At 46.4% G+C, this 26,008-nt stretch overlaps 1 protein-coding gene across 1 annotated transcript in view; it reads left to right on the forward strand.

Moving 5' to 3' along the window:
• Positions 1–26,008, forward strand: part of LOC139746151 (putative neural-cadherin 2) — a 126,650-nt gene that overhangs the window by 22,466 nt on the left and 78,176 nt on the right. Inside the window, exons 3-4 of the mRNA XM_071657016.1 lie at positions 13,510–13,641; positions 18,464–18,579. Coding sequence (XP_071513117.1) covers positions 13,510–13,641; positions 18,464–18,579 — 248 coding nt within the window. The remainder of the gene's footprint in view (positions 1–13,509; positions 13,642–18,463; positions 18,580–26,008) is intronic.

Here is a 26,008-nt window from a genome sequence, read left to right on the forward strand (position 1 = left end):
CCCGTGTTGACTCCGTCTTTAACCCTTGTATGTGTTTACCTAGTCATTCCACACACACACACACACACACACACACACACACACACACACACACACACACACACACACATCCCAGCTTAATAGCCAGGTACCCATATACCAACCAACCCCGAGGGAAGGATCAACGCCTGCGTTGCATGTGGGCCGACTGTCGCGCCCGAGACTCGAACCCGGGCGACCCCGTGCATTGAATGAACCATGACCAGTTAATCGCTAGACCACGTGTGTGTGGTCACGACCTTCGTGACGTCCTTGTGAAAAAAAATAAATTCCCTCCAAATCATCCACATGTGTCGCTGGTGTTGTACTCCATTTCCTCCTCACTTCTGCTCACCCTCCATAGCACATCTCTCATTATATCAGTTACGACATGGAATACCGCCGTAGTATTTATCATTCTTTATGTCACTCACATATTGAATAGCGTTGCAGGCTTAATGACCTTCCTCATAGGTCGCTGGCCGTACGACCCAACAAGCGACAACTGTCGATGGTTCGATTCCCATTCAGTTCTGTGTGTAGATTAACCGTGACGCATCCACGGGCCGCCCAGGGTCGAGCGCATAGGTTCGAATCCTGGTTGCGGCAACTCGGTCCACAGTCAAACCCAGCTGTTCATCCACCCCTGGGGGGGGGGGGGTTGGTCGATAAAGTGGGTACCTGGCTCATACTAGTGTGTATATGTATGTAGCGTTCATAGGGATGGCCTCAGCTGCCCCGTGCCACTAACTGTGTGTGTGGGTGGGGCAGCGCCTGTGTGTTCCTGCCGATCCGTAGCGAACGGTAGATGACTTTACTGCCTCAGGGAGAAGAACTGTGCATGGCTCCTACTGCTCCCTCCGTATTATGTGACCTGACACACACACACACACACACACACACACACACACACAAGACAGGGTTCCGTTCTGCCTGTAGTGTATTGAAGGAGGCTGAACTTTTTTCATTAGCCTCTCAGTGAAATATGTCCCCTGAATCTCCCGCTCCTCTTGAGTGAATTTTTTCCTCCGCTTTTATCGCCATGATTTCAGGATATCGTTTGAGATGGGGAATAACGCAGGAATTCCACTTCCCTGAAGGTATATGTTTGTGGTGCTACTTGATGTGGGGTGTTTATGACGGTATGTACCGAGTGTTACAGTCACCCACACACCATGGTTATGAACGGGAGATGCTGGCGTCTGCTGTGTCTGTAAACTTTGAGGGAATGGGATAGTTAGGAATCGTTTGTTACAATCGTTAAAGGGGCCAGGTTAAATTGGTAAGTTATCGAGGAGAAACAATGCCACCCACGTATCTGCCTCCCACGTACAGGGGAGAGAGTAAAGGGGAGAGGGGGTGGAAATCGTTTTCCCTCTTGTGTTATCACTTACAAAAGAAAGTAGAAACAGAAGAAGGAGCCAAGCGAGAGTTTCTCTTGTGAGGCTCAGTCATCTGTTGCTGGAGCTACCTCGCAGAGGCGGGAGAGCGAGCGAGCGAGAACATGAATGATATATTGACTAACTAAAGTTTGAAATTACCTCCGGAAGCCACTGACATTCACGGACGAACCAGACGTTTTTCCGAGACTGTACAACTGCTTGTTGGGGGCGCCGCGCACTGCCCCTGTAACGAGGGGTGAGGGTGGTGACCCTGTCAAGAGGTCACCAACCACATACAGGGCACCACCGCAGTACCGGGCCAGCCATGGACCCAGGCCAGATATTCCAGATCATCACTAACAGCACTCTCTTAGGTGAGTACACCTCCCCCCACCTGTGTGGACCAGAGGCTTGCCCGCCTGGACCTGTGTGGACCAGAGGCTGGCCCGCCTGGACCTGTGTGGACCAGAGGCTGGCCCGCCTGGACCTGTGTGCACCAGAGTCTGGCCCGCCTGGACCTGTGTGGACCAGAGCCTGGCCCTCCTGCCCTTAGGGCCTCTCGTGCTTCCTGCCCTCAGGTGCTGTGTTGGGTGTGTGGCGAGGGAGCCCTGCTGGGGTTGAGGGTGTGAAGGGGTTTGCCAGCGAAGCAGCCGAGGTTACCTGGTAGTTAAGGCAGGTGTGTGTGTGTGTGTGTGTGTGTGTGTGTGTGTGTGTGTGAGCCACCTCAGCTGTGCTTTATCCTCCTGATGTAAGCAAGGTTTAACTCCGGGTTATCATCCGACAGTAGGTAAGGAAAGTATACCTCTCGCTATCCTCCTGCAGGAGGCACTGTATGACATCCTGCAGGAGGCACTGTATGATACATCCTGCAGGAGGCGCTGTGGACTGTATGATACATGCTGCAAGAGGCGCTGTGGACTGTATGATACATGCTGCAGGAGGCGCTGTGGATTGTGTGATACATCCTGCAGGAGGCGCTGTATGATACATCCTGCAGAAGGCGCTGTATGATACATCTTGTGACATATAAGTTAGGGTGAGGTTCTGTTCTTTTTCGCCCATTACGAGAAAACTTTGTCTCGAGTCCTTGGTGAATGAAGATGAATGAAGCTCATGACGGAACTTTCATTGCGTGACGTTATGAAGGAAGTTTGTGACGGAACCTTCATTACGTGACGTTATGAAGGAAGTTTGTGACGGAACCTTCATTATGTGACGCCCATGTGATGAACTGTGAGGATTTTCTTCTTCAGTAATGTGTGGCAATGTATCCAGTACCTCACGTGTCCTGTTTGCTTATATTGAGCTTTGTTGATATCCTCTGCACGACACACTACGTCTCTTCAACTCAACGGTACGACCCGTGACCGCGACGGTACGACCCTTGATCGCGACGGTGCGACCCTTGATCACAACGGATACGGCCCTCGAGTATGACAGGATGACCCTTGAGCACGACTTTACGACCCTTGAGCACGAGTTTACGACCCTTGAGCATGACTTTACGATCCTTGAGCATGACTTTAACGACCCGTCATTGCGACGGTACGACTCTTGGGCATGACCGTCTTGCCTTCGACCCCTGACCTTTAAGGCCTTGTGTCAAGTCAAAGGCTGTAGGTCATGGCACCCAGAGAGGGTCGTCACCTGCAGTATATCCCCACATCAAACGGTCGTTAAGTTCATATATTACCAGATCCCATTCGTACCAGCGACGTGGCTTGTCCTCCTCTCCTTATGAGACGCAGCTGTGTTGAGCCATTGTGCCCCGTTATTTGACGACCGTCTCGCTTCTTTGAGGGGGAGCTGGCGCGTAAAATGCACCCTGGTGTCCGACTTTGTCGAGAGCCCGAGATGGTGGGTCGCAACAATTGTTTCCGTCAGGGCCATCATGCAAGCACCCCAGCCCCGTCTCTCGCTCTGGGGTGCATTTCCACACCGTTTGGCTTCGCCCCAGAAGACCTCCCCAAGAAACATCAAGGCTCTTGAGAATCTCTCGTCTCTATAGAGACGCCATTCCCGTCCGAGAGATTAAGTCGTGATGGTGGAAACATGCAGGGCGGCCGCCATGAATCCTTGCGCCCCGTCGTCTATCCTCAGTTAGTGGGGTTCTATCTCGTCCTTGAGGCCCTGGAATACATTCCTGGAATGACGTACGTGGACTGTTAATTCTTAAGACGCCCCGAGAACATCTGGCCGGTCAGCATACTGGATGCTTCAGCCGTCACTCGAAGGCAAAAATTTGTACGTAATTTCAATGATTTGACTCGATTTTTTTCTTAGCGTGAAGGTCAGTTTTGTGTCTGTATACATCACCTACCTCGAGATCATTGCAACTATGGCGTGTATATACAGACGAACTGACCTCACCAGGATGATAATGAGAGGCTGAAATACTGGAAGTGTCTGGATCCGATACTGGAATTAAACCTCCAAGACTGACCCTCTCTTGTTTGTTGGTAAACACGGTCTGTCCTGTACCTCCCTCACTCTCTCTTTTTCCATCACTCACGCTTCGTCTCTCTCTCTCTCTCTCTCTCTCTCTCTCTCTCTCTCTCTCTCTCTCTCAGGAACTTGTATATCAAGTGTCCAGATCAAGTGCTGTCCCGCATTTCTTCTTTCTCCAGGGCCGAGTACACTACCATAACAGTAATAATAAAAGCCTTTGATGAATTTAAATGATGGAAGGATATTTGAATCTGTCGTCAGATTTGTGTTTTTAAGTTACTTTTTTCACTTATTTTTACGTTTTTGTGTAGATATTGTGATCATTTTGGGTGTTTCACCGATATATATATATATATATATATATATATATATATATATATATATATATATATATATATATATATATATATATATATATATATATCCCTGGGGATAGGGGAGAAAGAATACTTGCCACGTATTCCCTGCGTGTCGCAGAAGGCGACTGAAAGGGGAGGGAGGGGGGGGGGGGGGCTGGAAATCCTCCCCTTCCGTTTGTTTTTCAAAAGAAGGAACAGAAAAGGGGGCCAAGTGAGGACATTCCCTCTACGGCTCACTACTCTTCTTAAAGCTAAGTCGCTAACGCGGGATAAGGCGAATATGCATGAAAAAAGTATATATATATATATATATATATATATATATATATATATATATATATATATATATATATATATATTCGAGTCTACCAAAGTGGAACTGTAATTCTGTGCGAGGAACAGTTTATGAACTTGAGTAACTGTGCACATAATATTATACCTAAAATCTCATTTTCTCTACAATGAGGATAAATTTTAACCATTATTATAAAAGGTAGAATGATGACAGATCGTAAGGACATACGACCTCGTCTCTTGTTATGTACTAAGGATTAAACTGTTAGCACACCCGGCGAAGAATTTCTATGTCACCACAAATTATGGACGCACAAGAAATTTTTGTCTTTTATGGTAATTGCAGATTGAGGTTTTCATTATATTATTCATACAGGAAGGAGAATTGTGGTACTGTATTTAATGTCAGGCATTTTAGTGTGATTAATGATAAAAATGATATCAATAATGATGGTAGACAAAGGGTAAAAATGAGCGACACTGACCATTTACATCGTGTTTACAGAGGGAAAAGAAGTTGTAAACATTTTGTTTGTGTCTAATTATATATACGAAGCTTGACTGTTTTCTATAGCACAGGAAGGGTCCCCACGTCTTGTATGTGTGTGTGTGTGTGTGTGTGTGTGTGTGTGTGTGTGTGATATTACATTGTCCCCAGCAAGGTTAAACGTAGGGATTCGACCCCTGGAGGAGGCGTTCGGCTGGCGACCCGGGCCAAACACAGTGGTTTGGGAGACATAAGCCATCAGTCTCCCAGTGTTCCCCACACACGCGCGTGCACCACCCCCTCCCCTACGTCCACGACCCTGGTGGTATGATGAACATATCGATATGTTGGACGGTCTCATAACGTCGACCTACACCGGAGATAATATACTGATTGCATATACTCAGTGTATATACTGATTGTATATACTCAGTGTATATACTCGAGTATATACTGAGTGCATCGGTACCTGGCATATGTAGAACATGTGTAAATATATTTTGTTAAGTCTTCTGGAGTAGTTTTAAAAGACTTATATGTTGGTATGTGATGTCCCTGTCCGATATTACTTTATTTGCACTTATGTAAGGTTTAGAGACTTTGTTTTTATTATTATTTTTTGAGTATAGAGAGGAATAGATGTGACTATAGTTGCAGAAATCTCATAAGTTCCCGCTGTCGTTTTGTTCAGAGTAGAACAAAGACAAGTTTTACCCGTGCGACCTTCCCCCGCTGCGTTTGATGTCGACAGAGGAATGACCAGTTAGTGGGGACTGCAGACAAGCTGGTGTGGCATTGCGTTATTTCGTCCTTTGTCAGGAACCCGGAGTATACAGCGGCGCATACAGTGGAAGCCGCTGGCCGTCCCCCAGCGTTCCCAGGCGCAATGAAACAATGGCCATATCTGCGCACTAAATGGTGGCCACATTTGCGCATTAAACGGTGGCCACGGTCGTGCTCAAGGGTCGTACCGCCATGCTTAAGAGTCGTACCGTCCTGCTCAAGGGTCGTACCGCCATGCTCAAGAGTCGTACCGTCGTGCTCAAGGGTCGTTCCGTCGTTTTCAAGTATCGTACTGTCGTTCTAAAGGATCGTACCGTTGTGCTCATGTGGATAGCTGTATCTGGCCACAGCCAGCACCACGCACCCTCTAGACAAATTATTCTTTTAATTACGCCCACCTCGCACTCACAGTATGCAAATGAGGTAACACAGTGACTGCAGTGTTGGTTATGTGTATTACGATCCCCGGATGTACATCACCTTGAGTTAATAGACGTCATGAATGAGTTGTTTACTGCGTGATGAGTGCAAGTTATGTATTTACCCATCCTCCCTGAATGACTGTTATAACTATCATCATCAATAATTGGGTGGTTTGCGGTTCACTTCAGTAGGTCGAGCGATTGTTTGCGAATATTGTGTATTGTGATTTGATGGTTGTAGTGTTGTGGGGTGAGGAAGATGACACACTGGTATAAGTCTGCTATCCATATATCGTAAGACGTGTATTATACCTGAAGCATTATTTGAATAGGGACAAGGGACAATAGCGATTCATGGTTGAGCTTTATTCTGGATAGTTTTAAAACGGTGGGAGCAGTTGACGGGTTTCAGCACTCTGTGGTAATAAGACTTAGCGTTTGTCTTGACCAGGGAATGCAAAGGTGGGTGTAGGTGCTAGATGTGTCAGTCAGGTCAGGTGGGTTCATACAGCTTTCACCAGATCTGTAAGTTTCAGGTCAAAGGATGGGCCATCATACCCAAGGATCGTCCCGTCGAACCCAAGGATCGTCCCGTCGAACCCAAGGATCGTACCATCGAACCCAAGGATCGTACCATCGAACCCAAGGATCGTCCCGTCGAACCCAAGGATCGTCCCGTCGAACCCAAGGATCGTACCGTTGAACCCAAGGATCGTACCGTTGAACCCAAGGATCGTACCGTTGAACCCAAGGATCGTACCGTCGAACCCAAGGATCGTACCATCGAACCCAAGGATCGTACCATCGAACCCAAGGATCGTCCCGTCGAACCCAAGGATCGTACCGTCGAACCCAAGGATCGTACCATCGAACCCAAGGATCGTCCTGTCGAACCCAAGGATCGTCCTGTCGAACCCAGAGACAGTTCCGCCGTGCTGAAGGAGTGTTTAACGCCAACGAATCTGTTCTAGATGTTCTCAAGTTCACCAGGAAGAACAGGAACTCCTTCCTCTGGCCTCGAGAACACATCACTCCACGTATCACAGTCTTCACACAAGCAGTGAGACGTGCCCGTGGCAGCTCACACCCCAGGCTACATCTGCACACAGGATCAGCGGTCGTTCTGTGAAGACCAGGTCGTCTCGCAGGTCCTAACTTATTGGGTCAAATGTAATTTTGGATTATCCTTTGATCACTTATGCTCTTCCAGTGCCCACCTTTCCACCAGTGGCACGACGCGCACACACACACACACCCACACACACACACACACACACACACACACACAGGGAAGCGTAATTAATTAACTCCACTATTGGCGAAGTCAAGCAATCTCAGCGTCTCTCATTTTTTTCTTTTTTTCCTTTTCTAATCTCATTTTATTTTCTGGTTCATGGTTGATCCTGGCACCATCAGGTGGCGTTGCCAAGGCAGCGAATGACGCCTGCACGTCCGGGTGTGTTGACCGTGAGCTGGTGAGCTGTACGTGTTCTCCCTCTTGTTGTTGTTGTCGTTAAGGAAACTAGTTGTTAGGTTCCATGTAAACCTCACACTAGTTCAAGGCTGGTGAGGGGAGCCTGCTGTGATAACAACAGTCAGGTCAAACTAAGGAAACCTTCATGACTGTTATCGTTTGTGGTAAACTGTTCATTTTGAATCTTAATTGCCTTCCCATTTTCTCAAACATTGACCCTAATTGCACGTAACCATTCTCTAGCTGTCATGTGTTAATGTACCGAAACTAATGCACACCATCCACAGTCAAGCCACACACAATATCCCGTGGTTTCCCGTGACCACTTCATACGCCCTGGTTACGCCCATCGACAACGCGTCGCCCCTCATATACCACACCGATCTAATTCATTCTATTTAATGCTCTCCTCTATACTTTCCGTACATTCAGGCTCTCATACTTTTCACTGACTGACAATGATAATAAGGTTGCTTCCTTTCAAGTTTGTCAGTAATCTTAAACAGTATTATGTATAGATTTGTATGTAATCTGAATACATCATATTGTCATTAATTAGACTATTACAGGAATAGCGTCGATTGAGAAACAGATTCGCCCTTTGAACACGACGGAACAGCACTGAAGCACGACGGTACGACCTTAATTCAACACAGACGGTACGACACTTGGACGTGTTGGTGCAACCATTGACCTGATACATACACACACACACACACACACACGTGCTAGTACGTGCTAATACAGACGCACTGTTTGCAGTTTACAATAATGAAGGTTCTCTGACGTGTGCAGACCACGAACGATGATCGGCATGGCCAGTCGTGCCCCTCGCTGACACAGACAGACAAGTATATCACGCCGAGTTGACAAAACCAATTTGTTTTACTCCATATTTTTTGACGTATGGTCCTGTGTCTGGCTTAATAACCTTCAGCCGCTGATAGCCAGGAATTCCAACGATATATATATATATATATATATATATATATATATATATATATATATATATATATATATATATATATATTCCTATGAGTCCACGAATACGATGGTTGTCCATTGTCCTCAAGAGAAAAAGATCATTATGCTTAAGGACATCGTACTCATGGACGATGTCGTCAGAGTACAGGTCAGGTCAGGTTACCAGACCTAACACCAGGACGGTTCACTGTAGCCGGCCGGGTCGTCCATGGGACTAGGGAGGGTCTGGATCCATGTCCGTGCCCCTGCTGGAATGAAACAAGCGTCCCGCGTCATGGTGGAGTGGGTGGGCGAGTCACGTCCCAGCCTGGCATGGAACCAGTCCTCTCACCAGTTCGTTATGAGTTCACAAACACAATCACCCTCCAGAGGATCCACTGCTCTGTTGATATTTGCATATCCTGTGTGTTCCTTCATCATGACCCACTGATATATATATATATATATATATATATATATATATATATATATATATATATATATATATATATATATATATATTATATATTTGTTATAGTACTTATATCTCGTTCAAGTATGTCTTTTTAGCATTTTTTTGTAGTAATTTGAAAAAAATATTGTGATCAAGCATTACTGACATATATCCATTGTATTTTCTCTATATTTATAGAAACCCCACAATACACAATGAGTGGGCAACCTGCTAAGCGTTCTCTTATAATGGCGTTGTGGAATTTTGTTTCTCATATTTCTAATTCTTGACAATATATATATATATATATATATATATATATATATATATATATATATATATATATATATATATACACGTTTTGTTAAAGACCAGAGGAGCTTATGTGACATTAATAAGCATCCTAGTTTTCTTGATCCGTGCGTCTTGTGGGAGACTGTAAATCAACCCTTCCGTCTTCGTTTTGTTTTGAACGCTTACAACAACGAACAAATAGAATCGTATTGCCATATTTTGGTGAACTTTGACCCATCTTGGGGGCAAAAAAAGATGTCAGTGTCTGATGGTTTACGATGTCTTAATGTAGTTTTCATCATGATGGTTGTGAGGTGAAGGCAAGGTTGGGTCATGTGTTGTGTTGGGTAGACGCTAAAGTAATGATCTCAGGGGACGTCCTCAGGTCAGGTTAGGTCATGAGGCCCTGCCCCACCCCATGGGAAGACATGGGTCAGTAACGATTCCTAGGGAGGAGGAGGAAGAGGAGGTCGTAAAACCAGGACATAATAAACCCCGCGTACGCCAGCGGCGGTAAACCCTTAACGTAAACCAAGTAGACGGCCGCGCTGACTTGCCCCACACAAGACCCAGCCTGGTTTATATGGGGAGAGGAGGTGGGGCAAGCTGAGCTGGCGCCAAAGTGAGTTGGTAAGAGGAATGGACCACACCGGACAGCAGCATCTGAAAGCGAGTTATCCCACCGTCCCCCCCCCCCCCCCTCTTTGCAGAAGATCGGCTAGGGCGGGCGTACCCCGGGCCCCGCCTCGCGGTAAGTGCGGATGACTGGGAAATATTATCCCCGGAAAATGAGATTCTGAACAGACGAGAGAGAGAGGGAAGGAGAGTGGGAGGGAGGGACATTTTCATGGCATATTAAATCGGCCGGAGGCCCCCCCATCCCCCTGGTGACCACCGCTGAAGGTATTATTCTCATCAGACATCGAGGACAGAACCCTCAGGAGCTGTGCTGTGTGGGCTACCGGGATGCGAGGCTGCCACACCAGATGTTGTGAGAGAAAAAGGAGAATAACTCATTTCTTAAAGATCCTAGGAGTCACATGGAGATGGGACTCCATTACTTAAAGATCCTAGGAGTCACATGGAGATGGGACTCCATTACTTAAAGATCCTAGGAGTCACATGGAGGTGGGACGCCGCCACCCGACGCCGCTGCAAGCAGTCAGTGATTTAACCTCCTCCTTCTCCAGTGCTGACCACCATTATGGGCGCAGTAGTCTGGTATGTTGGCATTTCTGGCCGGTACGCAAGTGGGGGAAGTTCGAACCCTAGATATTGAAGGACATTGTACGTGCTGCTATAAAAGTATGTATACCAAGACCCATGATTGGAGAGAAAGTTAATGTTGGCGGATGGAGCCGACGAACTGGACCCCGGGTGTCAATGCCGTCTTTCCTGCGCCACACGAACTAGAGCCAGTGTGTACTGCAGGGTTCCCAGGTAGGGGAGACATGGCAGGGTGGAAGCCGTGATTAATGACAGGCTTGAGCATTGGGTCGGCAGGGATTTGGAGATGCGCGTCCGTGCGCACCACCTCTCTCTCTCTCTCTCTCTCTCTCTCTCTCTCTCTCTCTCTCTCTCTCTCTCTCTCTCTCTCTCTCTCTCTCTCTCGAGTGATTGATGGCTGGGAATTAAGAATTCTTTGGTGGTAATTCTGGGATGGGGCTTCTAAAGGGGACGGCCGGGTAAGGGGAACATTGGACCATTTACACGGGTGTGTGTGTGTGTGTGTGTGTGTGTGTTCTGCAGGACACTGTTGTGGACAACATTTATTTTCTGGTCTAGTGTTGCTTTGGAACACTGAGGTGTTGCAGTGTTGATTGTTGCCCGATGATATTGTCTGTTTTTCTCTGTATTAAACAGTTTTTCAGTCGTGTTGAAAAGAGGTTAGAGGAAGGATCTTCAGTCGTGTGCACCGAGTGAGGTAGGATCTTGTGCAAGTGTTGTCGTTGTCTAGAAACTGAGGGTGATCGTATTCAGTCCTTGGACACGACGGTAGTACGACCCTTGCCCACGACGGTAAGACCCTTCAACGGGAAGGTACGACCGTTGATCACGACGGTACGACCCTTCAACGCGAAGGTACGACCGCTGATCACGATGGTACGACCCTTGAACGCGAAGGTACGACCGTTGATCACGACGGTACGACCCTTGAATACGACAGGACGACCTTTGGGTTGACGTGTGATCCTACCCTTAAGATCCATCAAGTTCTAACGGTGTCTCATGCCAATGTATTTTGTTCCTCTCTAGCTTGAATACATTCATCTAGAAAACGAAAAAGGATTAAAATTCTGTCTTGGAGAGTGTGAGTAGGTGTTAGACAGTTGCAAAAGGAGAAAAAAAACACTCCTTTTTAAGTATTCAAGATCGGTGAACTGTGTCTCCGGGAGATTACTGACTGGTCCAGCCACTCTGCTCAGCTGAAACAGACAGGTGGTCTACTTTGAAAGGCTAACTGCGCTAGACCCGACGGCTTTAATACGAGTATACGACACCTGGGAAGGAGGGATTGCCCCTCATTTTCAAACCCCAACCCTGCCCAAGCCATATCGGCCCTGGCATACAGCTGACGCAAGGAAAATCGCTAGATGCAAATCTCCTTGTGTGTGTGTGTGTGTGTGTGTGTGTGTGTGTGTGTGTGTGTATGTGTGTCATGAAGGTGAGGCATTTGGCAGGCCGCCCTGGGAGATGGTATTGGAGGACAACGGGCGAATAGGATGCTGAGCAGCGAGGTCACAGCGCTGAGGAGGTGATCCTGAGGATGGAAGCAGAGGGTTTGGGTGTGTGGTTACGACTGGCTGAGGGATAATGATGCGTCTGTCATGACTGGGGTAAGACCACACCGAGCAGGGTGGTGGTAATACTGCGGCCGCCACGACGGGAGGAAGGTGACGGCCGGTGATGGCAGTACTGCAGTGAGGGGATAGTAAGGTAACCAGCTCACACGTCGTCTCACCCAAGGTGGGGGTGAGGGGTGCAGGAAGGCTGTGGGGTTATGGGGGACGAATCGTTGCTTGCCGAGGGAGGATGGGGTGGAGGGATGTGTCTGGCCCACGGTTGATAGACTCGTAACTCGCGACCTTGTGACATCAAGCGACCGCGGAACGTTTTCTTAAGAAAACCTTCAACGTAGGTATGAAAATGGGACATGACATCATTAACGGGGGTCATGACCGACGGTGGTTAGAGATACCTGGTGTCAACCGGAGATAACGGGAACCCACGGATAAAAAAAGGGGAGATAACAGTAGCTGTTGATGACGAGATGTGAGACTCCAGACCTACCCTCGCCCTCAGGAGAGCCTGGTTTAATCTCGTGGGTCCGGGAAAGCTGCTGTGCCTTCGTCTTTAGCCTGAAGTGGAAAGACAGAGGAAGGACAGGAGGATCCAGGCGGACGGGACGTGGCCCCCCACGGCATCAGGATCCTACTTCATTACTGATCAAAGGAATCTGATTATCCGCGTCGAGATTGGACCTGCTGCTGTAGTGAAGAACTGAATCTCTGTCTACCTGGTTTACAAGGGGAACACGACTTCTCCTTCGTAAGCATATATATATATATATATATATATATATATATATATATATATATATATATATATATATATATATATTCCTATGAGTCCACGGGGAAAATGAAACGCGAAAAGTTCCCAAGTGCACTTTCATGTAATAATCACATCATCAGGGGAGACACAAGAGAGAAATAGTCAGTTGATTTACATCGAAGAGACGAAGCCAAGACGCCATTTGGTAAACATGTGATATAATATAAGCTTCTATATTTAATGGCTATCTCTAGCTATATAATGATTACAGCCATTAATGCAACACAGATCAAGGAAAGAAACATTAAGATTTGTGTTTGAAAAAAAGAATTGAGGAAAGGTATGAGATGAGACACCAATGAAGTATTTTACCTTTATGGGGGAATAACAAGGTAGTAAGGGAGGTTGTTACTCAGGGAGATAGACACGTAATGATTGGTAGACGAAGGAATATGTATCTCATATTGTGTGTGTGTCTTGCCTTGTGTGCTAGCCTGCTGCCTGGTGCTGGGGTGAAGGTTCCTCCCCAGCAACAGTAGTAGTTGTCATCTAACACCATGTCTTCCTCTCCCCCAGCCACCCGCCTGCTGTCTGGTGCTGGGGGCGGCGGTCCCCTGCAGTTCGCTGAGCCCCGCTACTGTCTCCTGCTGGTGGAGGACGCCCCTCCAGCCATAAGGGTGGCCCAGGTCACCGCCACACACAAGGACGGTCAGTGTGTTCTGTGGTTTGTGTTGCGTCTTAGGTAGTTTTTACGTTTGGCTTATGTTGCGCATGACGGACTTTTACTGTTCCTCTGTGTTTTGGAAGAAGTGTTTTTTCCTGTTTGTTGTGCGTAAAGAGCGCGCGCGCGCGCGTGTGTGTGTGTGTGTGTGTGTGTGTGTGTGTGTGTTTGTGCTTGTGTCTGGCATAGCCATTACCTTGCTTTTAGCTAGCTCTTCAAGAGAACATTTTCATTCTCTTGTTATTTCTGTAAAACATTTAAAGTTTGTGTAGCGTATGAGGAAATATAGCTGCTTGTTTATGTGGGTTTTTCCTGTTTCGCGTACAGCTCAAAATGTGTGTGTGTGCGTGTGTGTGTGTGTGTATGTGTGTGTGTGGGTTGCACAGAGAGAACGTACATATCTTTCTGGACATTAGACATGATATTAGACGTGGGTTACATGTTAGGTTCCAGTTTATCCTACAGAAACCTGAAGTACTCCCTGTGTGCCTCTCTCGTGACCATCTTATTTCCTGTAAACCTCCCGCTCTTGAACCCCTCGGTCATGTCAGAACATCTGGTGTTGATATTTTAGTCTCGTGTCTTTCTCTGGAAACTCTCGCCTCCTCCACTGATGTAGCTCTAAGTCTGCCTCGAGAACATGCCGGGGCACTAGTCTGATGGTTCAGGTGTGGAGCAGCCAGCCACTCAGGGTGTGCTCTGTCCCCCACACGGGGCGTACATGTCCCCAAGGTCTTGTCATATACCTTCTGTCTCGACAGATACTCAGGTCATAAGCAGTTTGTTACTCCCGACCTCCATATAGGGAATAGGGCAGAAAGAATACTTCCCACGTATTCCCTGCGTGTCGTAGAAGGCGACTAAAAGGGGAGGGATCAGGGGCTGAAAATCCTCCCCTCCAGTTTTTACTTTTCCGAAAGAGGGATCAAAGAAGGGAGCCAAGTGAGGATTTTCTCTCTTAAGGCTCAGTCCTCTGTTCTTAACGCTACCTAACTAACGTGGGAAATGGCGAATGTATATATATATATATATATATATATATATATATATATATATATATATATATATATTCAGTGTGCCCATTGATGGTGGGGGTGGATCTTGAATACCTTTAAGCCTCATTATTGGAGTAATGAATACTAGGATTGTCTAGTGTGTGTATATTGTGGGCGGGCAATATAATGCCAACCTTCTTGAGCTTAACTGCTCATAATTTTGAGTAATTGCCTCGTGCGGGAGCTTTATATCCGGGATCGGTCATACAGAGGTGGCTTTGCATAAAACCTGAAGTACGCAGAATCATATTGTATGATCCCGTGATGTGTGCCCATCCCAGAACCGTCGTATACGTTACCCATTTAATGTTTTGAACTTTTTTTGTTTGTTTTAGTTTTTTGACCTCGCTCTCTGGGAATATAGAGAGTGTGGGATGTGTGGTTGATTTCATGACGTGTTTAGAGATCTTACCGTGTGTGGTGAGATGAGGAAAACACTTCCTTAGTGATCGCTTTAGCACGATGGTACCAGGGTATGGTGGACTACTGAAGGGAGAATTTCGAGACTGTACACTTGGTTTACTCTTTCCCGCGTTAGCGAGGTAGCGCCAGAAACAGTCGAAGAGAGGGTCTTATTCGCTCACATCCGTTCTGTAGCAGACATGCGTAATGCACCGAAACCACAGCTCCCTATCCACAACCAGGCCCCAACAGACCCTTTCCATGGTTTACGGCGGACGCTTCACATATTCCCTGGTTCAATCCATTGACAGCACGTCGCCCCTTGTATACCACATCGCTCCACTCACTCCATGCGCGACTTTCACCCCTTTGCACGTTCAGGCCCCGAGCGCTAATTTTTTTTTTTTTCTTTTTATCCAGCTCCATCCTTCTGCCTACTCACAAACGTGCTAGACGAAATGTTACCGCGAGGGCACGGGGTAGGACATTGTACTCACCCCAGTAAAGGATGAAAAGAATATGAAAAAAATATATAATATGTAAAAGAGTGAGAGGGAGGGAGGAGGATGAATAGCAAGACAGAGATGTCATTGACACGTCCCCGTGTGTGAAATACAAGCTAAGGGATCCGTGTGGCCGGACGCGCACGCGCGCGAGCGCGTTTGTGTGTGTGGGGGGAGGCTAGAAAGGGTAATATTGAGATGGGATAACGATGTAAAGTTGCTAGACGAAGCCAGAAGCGAGGCTGTACGTGCGATACTTACTCAGTAAAGCAGCGCAAATGATTAGATGAGGAAGACAAAGCGGCAGGAGGTTAAGAAAAAGGCAAAAGAGGGTTGACAAAGAGGGGCAAATAAGGAGCGAGTATCAGCAAACTTCAGGATAAGAAGTTTTGTATAGAGGTGAACAGTGTGGTAAGAACAGAGAATAAATGTGAACCTCGGTGAAGAGGACGAATAGGGAAGTGGTAACAGACGCTAAGTGAGGAGATGGAGTATTTTTTGAAGGACTGTTGAATGTCTGATGATAAGGTGGCGAATGTAGGGTGTGGGATGGTATGCGAGAGAGAGAGAGAGAGAGAGTGTCAGCGCACACATGAGTAGCTCCAAGGGGGCGACGGGGCAGCAGGTGCGCGGGGAGAGCGGTACCCCATCACTGTACAGCTACTCATCTGGCGAACAGTTTCGCTGGCTCACTCAGCTTCGTACGCCTTGAGCCTCCCTCCCTCGAGAAATTATTTACCGAGTTGTTCCATAATGTTTTCATGAGAGGATGTGTATCCAAATTACTCCAGACAAGCGGTAGCTTTACTATTCCACTTACCCATTTACCTCAGTCGCTTGGCCTCACCGTCTCTGTTTATAGTTTTGGCTCACAGGGACTAAGGTACTTGTGTGGGCTCACAGGGACTGAGGGACTTGTGTGGGTGTCTCCATTAGGGTTTGAGGTGGCGTGTTTCCAAGATCAATAGGTATTTCCAGTAATGTGTGGGGAAGGTTACGTGCGGTTTTAAGCTGGTTACCAGCAAGACTGACGCCAGCTGCCCCAGCTGGTGTACTGAAGCTGAGTACAGGTAGTGTAGAATACTGTAGCTGCCAGTGTTGGTGTAGTACAGGTGGTGTATTAAGAAAAGCGATGGTGAGATGTTCAAATGAAAGAAGTAAAAAGTCTCAAAAACCCTTAAAAGTAAAAGGAAATGGAGAAGATGAAGTTATTGGGATTTATTGATGAAAAGTGCGTGTAACTTACAGCTAAGCATAAATTACTAAGCCATAAAGTATCAGAATCTTGAAAAGAAAATTGGGAATTCGGTATCTGGTCCCGTGAAACGTTTTCTAAAACCGGACGAGATAAGTTGCTCATGGAAATTGAGTGAGGCTTCGAATATCGGCTTCACTATAGATTTCCAATCCTCGGCGACTCTTATATTGCTCGTTATGTGTCTACAACAACTTCCCAGACTTGAGAGTGAGACATGTCTTCCCTGTAGTGTCTTGTATCAGTAGATACGCATTCGTGAGGCGTTCGTGAAGATGTCTTGTCCAACGAGCTGACCTGAGGTTTACGATGCGTTCGTCGCGCGTCGTCGGTGTTGACCCCCAATTCTCAAGCCTCGCCGTCGTACGCCCGTCGCTGTGTACGACCAGCGTCACGCGGTTGGTTGCTGGTGTCTTGTTAGATAACAACAGACCAGCGCCAGGCGAACCATCTCTGGCCAGGGCTCAGGCCGCCATCATGCCCCGAAAGGTTACCGTGGTGATCAACGAATCGGACCGTCAGAAACCAGAGGGTCGTACCGCTGTGCTCAAGGGTCGTATTGCAATGCTCAAGGGTCGTAGCGCGGTGCTTAAGGGTCGTACCGCAGTGCTCAAGGGTCGTACCGTTGTGTACATGGGGTCGTCAAGTTGATTTCCGAGAGAGTGCCTGACCTGTGGAGAATTTATTTTGTTGTGTCTGTTGGTCCTCAGTTGGGTTCACCCCACAGGCCTTGGTGTCATTCCATGTCCAGGCTGTACTAGGAAGGTGAGACTCAGAGGCGAACTTCACTACTCACCTTTAGTACAAAAGAATTCAAATTGGTTGCCATGAATTTGCATACACATGTTCATGAGTGTTCAGTCAGTACCCAGGGATATGTACAAGTCTGTATACATGATGTGCTTGTCCCTCTGCGTAGATGTATAATGTATGTAACTTAAAGCAACCGGGAAACAGTCACATAAAAATGATTAATAAATGTAATGTCATGCAAAAATGGAAGGGCTGATAAAAAGTATGCAAACAGGATTAGAAATCATAAAGCTATGAAGGTTATTATCTCTTCATATCTTTAGCTTATTATCTCATGTCTTTTGGTTATTATCTCTTCATGTCTTTAGCTTATTATCTCTTCATGTCTTTTGGTTATTATCTCTTCATGTCTTTTGGTTATTATCTCTTCATGTCTTTTGGTTATTATCTCTTCATGTCTTTAGCTTATTATCTCTTCATGTCTTTTGGTTATTATCTCTTCATGTCTTTTGATAATCGAAGGAAAAAAAAAATCGAATTAAAGGATGTTTACATTACAGCAGTTTGGTTTTTAAGACTGGTTGTAGTGGCATGTAGACTACTGAAGGATACAGTCTGGTTGTAGTGGCATGTTCAATATTTCTGCATGTTAGATTTTAACATAAATGTGTACTGATATTAACCTTTTCCTTTGATTATTATGCACGTGTATCATCCCTAATCTTGTATGCATGTCTCCTAGCATCTCCACCCTTGCATCATCTCACATAACGGAAATATGTTTTCACCTCACCTGTGACCAGTGAGCAGGTCAGTCATGTCAGCGTTTGTGTCCCCACAGGAGTGTCGGTGCGCTACAGCATCAGGGCAGGCAACAGGGATGGCCTCTTTACCATCGACCAGCGGTCAGGTCTCATTACCCTGGCTGCCCCGCTCGACTATGAACTACATGCCAAGGTAAGGGCCAGGGGCAGGGGCTGAGCAGGGGCGGGCCAGGGGCGGGCCAGGGGCAGGGGCGGGCCAGGGGCAAGGGTGGACCAGAGCCAGGGATGGACCAGGGTCAGAGACTGGATAGGGCAGGCATTCGCTGGAGTCAGGTCCCGACCAGGGATGATCGAACCACAGCCATGATGAGGGATAGCTCATGTGGATGGCTGACTGGCAGAGGCAAGGCCGAAGGATAGGCAAAGGTTGGACCCAGGGTGGAGTGGACTGTCCCACATGGAAGAGTGGGTGTGGAATGGATTGGCAGGAAGGGAGCGTGGGAGGCGTGTGATGCAGGGAGGCACTGAGGGAAGTTGGCACTTGATGGGCAATATGATGGCAGGTTAGGCGGATAGAGTCCTTAATATCTGTGCTGGAGGGCACCTGTGAGGGAGAGAGCACCTGTGAGGGAGGTAGAGGGCACCAGTGAGGGAGGTAGAGGGCACCTGTGAGGGAGGTAGAAGGCACCAGTGTGGGAGGGAGTGTTGATGACCATGGTGCGTGAGGCTGACCCATGTATCCATGTGGTTCAGATGAACTATTTGGTCGGCAGCAGAGGGAGGCACAGCACCTGTCACGTCCCCGGGGGGGACGCTGGCGACCACGACGGAGCCGTCCTCAAGCGAGGGCTAGAATGGTTGTTTATGATAACGTAGGCGAGGCTGGGGCTGACGGAGGGGCGCGCTGGAAGCGATGACGGCTAACATTAGGGGGAGGAAGGAGGGAGGGAGGGTCATCGCTGAAGACAACCTGGAATTAGCGTAAATCACACGACGGAGGGGAACGTGAGTAGATGTAGGTGACCATGTGTGTGTGTGTGTGTGTGTGTGTGTGTGATGAGGGTGTAGATGTAGATGACCACATGTGTGGGAGGACGGTGCTGTGTGGGGGGGGATGCAGCCAGGCAAAATGAAGCAGGATAGATACACTGCTGGACCAAGGCGCCACCAGACCCCTGTGTAACTAAGTGGTAGGCTGCAGTATAGATAATGTAATAATAACACGTACAGCAACTGGCGTTATTTATATGTATACATTTGAATGTGTATTGATGGTGGTGTTGGCCGCGCATTTATCCCGCACTGACGCATTGCCACGAATACGGAAAGTATTCTTTTTGGTGTATACGTGTAACACACACACACACACACACACACACACGGCCCACCGTTACACAGTGGTTAGCATTACTGACCATGAAGTCAACACAGGCCAGCCTGGGGTCGGACTTGCATAGAGGTTCGAGACCTGGGCGTGGCAGTTGGCCCACACTCAACCCAGGTGTTCATCCTCTTCTCGAGGTTGGTAGGTCGATAATTGGGTACCTAGCTCAGGTTGTGGTGTGTGTGAATGTTAGCATATATATATATATATATATATATATATATATATATATATATATATATATATATATATATATATATATATATACATACATATATATATATATATATATATATATATATATATATATATATATAGAGAGAGAGAGAGAGAGAGAGAGAGAGAGAGAGAGAGAGAGAGAGAGAGGACACTTCAGTAACACGTCTGAAGCGTTTGTTCTGTAAGACTTTTCTGTTACCATCTCAGGAAAGTGGGAACTCAGAAACTGGTGTACTTGATTTCAGATTTCAAAAGTTTATTTTTATTACTGGAGGAAGGACCCGCCTTCCACAATAGGGGGGCGAGTTGCCTGCATTTAGTTAGATTAAACTGTGTTAAAAGCTTTAGAGAAAGATGCACCCGGTTCATACACTGACTCATGTACACCGCAGTGCACGAGGGTGTATTTGCCTTGATGCATCGATGCCACACACACACACACACACACACACACACACACACACACACTTGCAGTAGAACCGCCATAACATATTCGTCACAGTCTAACCATCTGTGTCGCACATACCGAGTGATGTGGTCATCGTGTTGACTGTCAGTGATATAGAATCGTAACTGTAACAAAGATACGTCAAGTTTAGGAAACTGTGCGAAGGTGTCAGCCATTTTTCGTCACCCTCCTGCCGTCTGGCAATAACATTTTCCCCTCCTAGTTATTTCCTGATCATCCCGCCCGAGCGCTGCTGGTGCCGCAGCCTATCACCCGGGTCTTAACTGCATTCATTTGTTGCCCTACGATGTCCTCTGGCGGCGCCTGAGGACTACAGTGGCACATATTACCTGTCACGTAGAAGGACATATTGTTCCTGTCGCCCGTCTGTAGGGGAGGACATATTGCCCGCATCAAACCCCTTTTGTTGGGGCGGGATTATATCGTCTGTGACAGCCAGTCCTTGTGTTGAGGGAAGACATTTCATATCAGTCAGCGCCGACGCACTGTGTGAGGGGATGACTCATGGTCTGTGTTAGCATGACGCCTGTATACGTACGACTGACTGCGAAGACCACGGACGTGACCCCCTTACCCTCGCTTGTCACGGGTACGTGGAGACGTACACACACACGAACACACGTTGGTGTACACTTGTTGCTTGTTCGAAAGCTCACACAACGTACACGGACGATCGTATAAGCACGCACGTTGCTCATCTTTGCACCGACTTCTCCTTTTCTTTATTCATTTGAATATTCATCGCAGCTCCTCGTCCTCCTCCTCTTCTAAGACACACTGGAGACAGAAATATTTGATATGGATCCTTCGCCTGGATGCGCTATCGATCCCCCTGATGCTCCTGTTTTGGCTAAGCTGAGCAGCAGCTGCAGCGCACTGCACCCCCGCGGGCGGTGCAATCAGCCAGATTCAAGGAGTCTGACAGGTCCGCCTTCCTATCAAACAAAATATCAAAGTCGCACCTGCAGGATTGAAACACTAGTGGGTATTGGAAGAGGGTGAGTGTGTGTGTGTGTGTGTGTGTGTGTGTGTGTGGAGGTGGTTTACCGGGTGGAGAGAGAAAGAGAGACATAGACACGACTGAGTCTGTTACGTTGACCAATAGATTGAAGATATCTGTCTTTTCCACGGAAAGAATGCGTCTGCCTTGGCGTCGTCCGTACGACTAGTGTAAACCTAGTGTCGTGAAGAAACCCAGAGACACATCAGTGATACGTAACGTAATTAAGCAGCCGAGACAGAGACCCGTAGAGAGTTTGAGGACCTCAGTGAAAAAGGAAAGAGAACGATTGTCTTACGAACATCTGTTCATCAAGATGTTCTCTTCAAAGTCTTGACGTTCCTGTTGGTGAACACATGGGTCGGGCTGGCTCACCCTACCATGACGACACAGTAGGTGTTAGACTGCTCTTGAACTGCTCTCAGGTCATGGCAACATGACGGACGACGAGCAGAGCTGTGACCTCGACAGTGCGGGCTAACCGGTGCGTCTCGCTCGCTAGCAGAGGCCGCTTAACTTCAGGGTCCTGCTGTGGGAGGACGAGTTAAGGTAGCGATGTTGCGGCGTTCTGGCTAACCTCACTTAACTGTTGACCCTTGATGGGTCACATGGCAAACTAACTCTCATTCTGATGAGTTAGGGTTTCGGGTCAGCCCCACATGACTGTTGACCCCAAGGGAAGGAGACTTTATATACGTGTGTGTGTGTGTGTGTGTGTGTTGTGTGTGTGTGTGTGTGTGTGTGGGTAAGGATCAATAGGGGCCCCACTGACTTACCTGCTGTGTGTAATGGGCGTGTCAGAGGCCCGGAGACTCAGGGGTCTTACCTGTGTTAATGGCTTTAGGAAGGGTTGCAGGGTTTTGTGTAGTGGTGTGGCCAGGGAGTTTAGGTCGTGACTCGTTTGTGTATGTATTGTATGTCTCATCCTGCAGCTGTTGCTGTTGTTGTCCTGAATAAACACCAGAGGCCAAAGATATATATATATATATATATATATATATATATATATATATATATATATATATATATATATATATATATATATATATATATATCCTTGGCAGGGAGTAAGATCATGGAGGTCAGAGGTCGGAGATGAAGGCATGTTCGTGGAAGGCCCTGGCTGGTCAAGTGGCTCATGGCCAGTAACCATTACACGTTTTTCCCCGGGCGCCCCTAACGTTAATGGAACGCTGGGGAGGATGGAAAAAAAAAAGATGCCTGAAAGTTATTGGAACTGCCGTTATAATAAGGTGGAGTTATGTGGCCGTTATAATAAGGTAAAGTTATGTGGCCGTTTCAAAAGGATAGATTTATAGAACTCCGTCGATAGAATCCATTGGCTATGGCGATTATCATCTATAGTAGTGTTTCTTTTTCTGATCCGTGTGGACTTTTATTACGAAGATCAGACATGTGTCAATATCTCTGGTGATATCCACTCGAAAAGAAGTATAAAGATCAACGATTAACTGTCAGAGAAAAAATAGAAGTATTCCTATATCTATAATTAATGACTGCTCGCTCACAGAATTAATGGTCAGTCTTGTTTATATCTACCAAAGGTCTGCGTTCCTACAGGAATTAACTTGATCGTTCCTTTAAGATTCTTTACTACATCGTACTCAAAGCATTTCTTACGTCTTGAAATTTATATATATATATATATATATATATATATATATATATATATATATATATATATATATTGGAAAGGATCACAATTTTGCGCGTGATCAAGATATTCCTATGAGTCCACGGGGAAAATGAAACACGAAAAGTTCCCAAGTGCACTTTCGTGTTATAATCACATCATCAGGGGAGACACAAGAGAGAGATATGACAGTCAGTTGATATACATCGAAGAGACGAAGCTAGGACGCCATTTGGTAAACGTGATTGTTTACCAAATCACATGTTTACACGAAAGTGCACTTGGGAACTTTTCGTGCTTCATTTTCCCCGTGGACTCATAGGGATGTATATATATATATATATATATATATATATATATATATATATATATATATATATATATATATATATATATATATATATAATATGTCCAGTCCTGCGTTCGCGAGGTAGCGCCAGTAACACACGAAAAAAAAAGGCTTCATCCACTCACACTCATTCTCCCGCTGTCATGTGTAATGCACCGGAACCTCAGCTCCCTTATCCATGCCCCTCCAGAGAGTGCATGTGAACAAATTAGACCGTTCTCCGTCTGTTCCTGTCGCTACCTCGTTACGGGGGGAAACGGCATTGCTTTGGTTTTGAACGCCCAATTATGTTGGAGTAGTGTCGTGAAATATGGGGTATGTGTGTGTGTGTGTGTGGGTGAGGGGGAGGAGGGTGGACATCAAGATACTAGAAGAAACCATGATTGGTTCATATCGTTATAGTGAGGAGGTATTGTATTCTCTGTACCAGCCTCCGTCTGTGTCGTGCATGTGTGACGGAACACAGTGCCTATGTTTTCATCATTGCGCTGAGAGCATTCGATTCGTTCATCAAAACAGCTTTAAACGTGGTACATTTTACTGCAAATTAGATATTTTATAGTCCAGGGTATATCATAATATCCTCCCATTGTATGAGATTTCTGCTCACTCCCAGAAGTCTTAAGTAGATCTGAGTCTGACTCTTATTAAAAACTCTGGGAAATGATGTAAGAACATATGTTTCTGACATTCACATTGGCGGGTAAGATTCTAACAAAGTTCATGAGCTTTCTCAACTTCTGGAGCACTTTGCCGTGTCTTTAAAAGTCCGAACTTAAGGCAGAATTCACTATTTACCTTTACTTCAACAAACGTTCATATTCCGCGACATGAACTGGCATGCGGGTACCCGTGGATTCAAGGATGCGTGTATATGCCAGTTTATGTCGTAGTTTGAACGTTTGTTGAATTACCGCTATTCAGTGAATTCTGCTTTTCAGTCCCGACTTTTGAGAGGCATCGTGCTTATAATAAGGCATAGGTCAGGAGTTGATGGAGCTGGTTGCACTAGAATCAGTCACTTATATCTGTTGATTTTATGTAACCCATCATTTCAAGAACTATAGTTACAGGCGTGATTACGATTATCAAAGTTGACCTAACCTGTAAGGTTCAGTCCCTCCTGGGCTGATATGTCGTCAGCCCATCGTCACCAAGAACGTCTGCATCCAGTTGTGGTATAAGAGGCAGTATGGTTGGTGAGGTGGATGGACTTCCCTTCTGAGGGAGTGTGGTAGAAGAGGCAGTATGGTTGGTGAGGTGGATGGACTCCCCTTCCGAGGGAGTGTGGTAGAAGAGGCAGTATGGTTGGTGAGGTGGATGGACTTCCCTTCCGAGGGAGTTGTGGGAGTGCCGAAGACCTCAGCTCCCCCGTCAGGAGCACGCACGACTACACCACACTGCGCCCGTCCTACGCCACCCACCACGTAGCATCGGCACACAGTCTTAGGACATCATCATGTGGTTTCTTAACATGTCATGCCTCCCATTGGAACACGACGCAACAACTAGATATGACGACCTTGCCTTTGACTTGAATAAGGCTAAGGGGATCAACCTCAGTTTTCCTCACAACATCTCCAAACGAGAGGATCATTGAGCAAGCCGGATGAAATACCCTCTTGTTACATGACTTCATCACCTGTGTCTTCATTCCAGCCTGGATAACGAACGACTGAAGAAATAGGAGAGAGAGAGAGAGAGAGAGAGAGAGAGAGAGAGAGAGAGAGAGAGAACATCCACTGAGGGAAGACTTGTAGGGAAATCAGTGTGGGTAAGATTGCGTCTCAATTCCCAGGGTGATATTAACTTCCGAACATCCACGAAAGTTAAATCAAATTGTTTTACTTTGAGTCAGATATTTCTACACCGTCGGAGTTTAACTTGAAAGTAATCTGAGTTTCCCGGAAGTGGGGAGGGTTGTGAAGTGGGGAGGGTTATGAAGAGGGAGAAAGCGGGGGTTAGGTAACGTAAAACAAGGAAATACATTAATATTGATTATCCGGAAGTATGAGGACCTCATATGGCTTTCCCTCTGGACCGATAATGACAGTACTTTCAGTAATAATTATGGAAATGTGTCCCGTCTGCTTCGTTCGCCTGGTGTCGCAAGTGAGCTTCCAAAAGCAACTCGTTTTTTGAACATTCACGTCTCGTACTTAAATGAAATCATCATTTCATCTCATTTCTACGTAATTTTTAGACAAAAAAAAATTGTAAAGAATGTATCCACGAATTTCAGACTGGGAGGATAACAACAGTCTTTCTTTGAAGGTAGAATTTTTTTTGTTACGCATCACAGAGGTTGTTGCATCAGATCTCCACAACAATGAGTTTTGAAATAACTATCAAGTTAAGGGTTATGTCGATCCTTAGGGGAAGTTATGCGAGGTTTTTTCATAGATTCTGTTCAGTTGAAAATAAAATGAAAGAGTTCTCAGAATAGCTACCTTTGTGTGACTTAACCATAGGAAATTCAATATTCAAGGCGAGAAGTCTCATTCCAGAGAGCGGAACTTTACAGCTCACGGAACTTCCATTAATGAA

The sequence above is a fragment of the Panulirus ornatus genome, chromosome 64 (genome assembly GCF_036320965.1).
Source record: "Panulirus ornatus isolate Po-2019 chromosome 64, ASM3632096v1, whole genome shotgun sequence".
Taxonomy (NCBI): domain Eukaryota; kingdom Metazoa; phylum Arthropoda; class Malacostraca; order Decapoda; family Palinuridae; genus Panulirus; species Panulirus ornatus.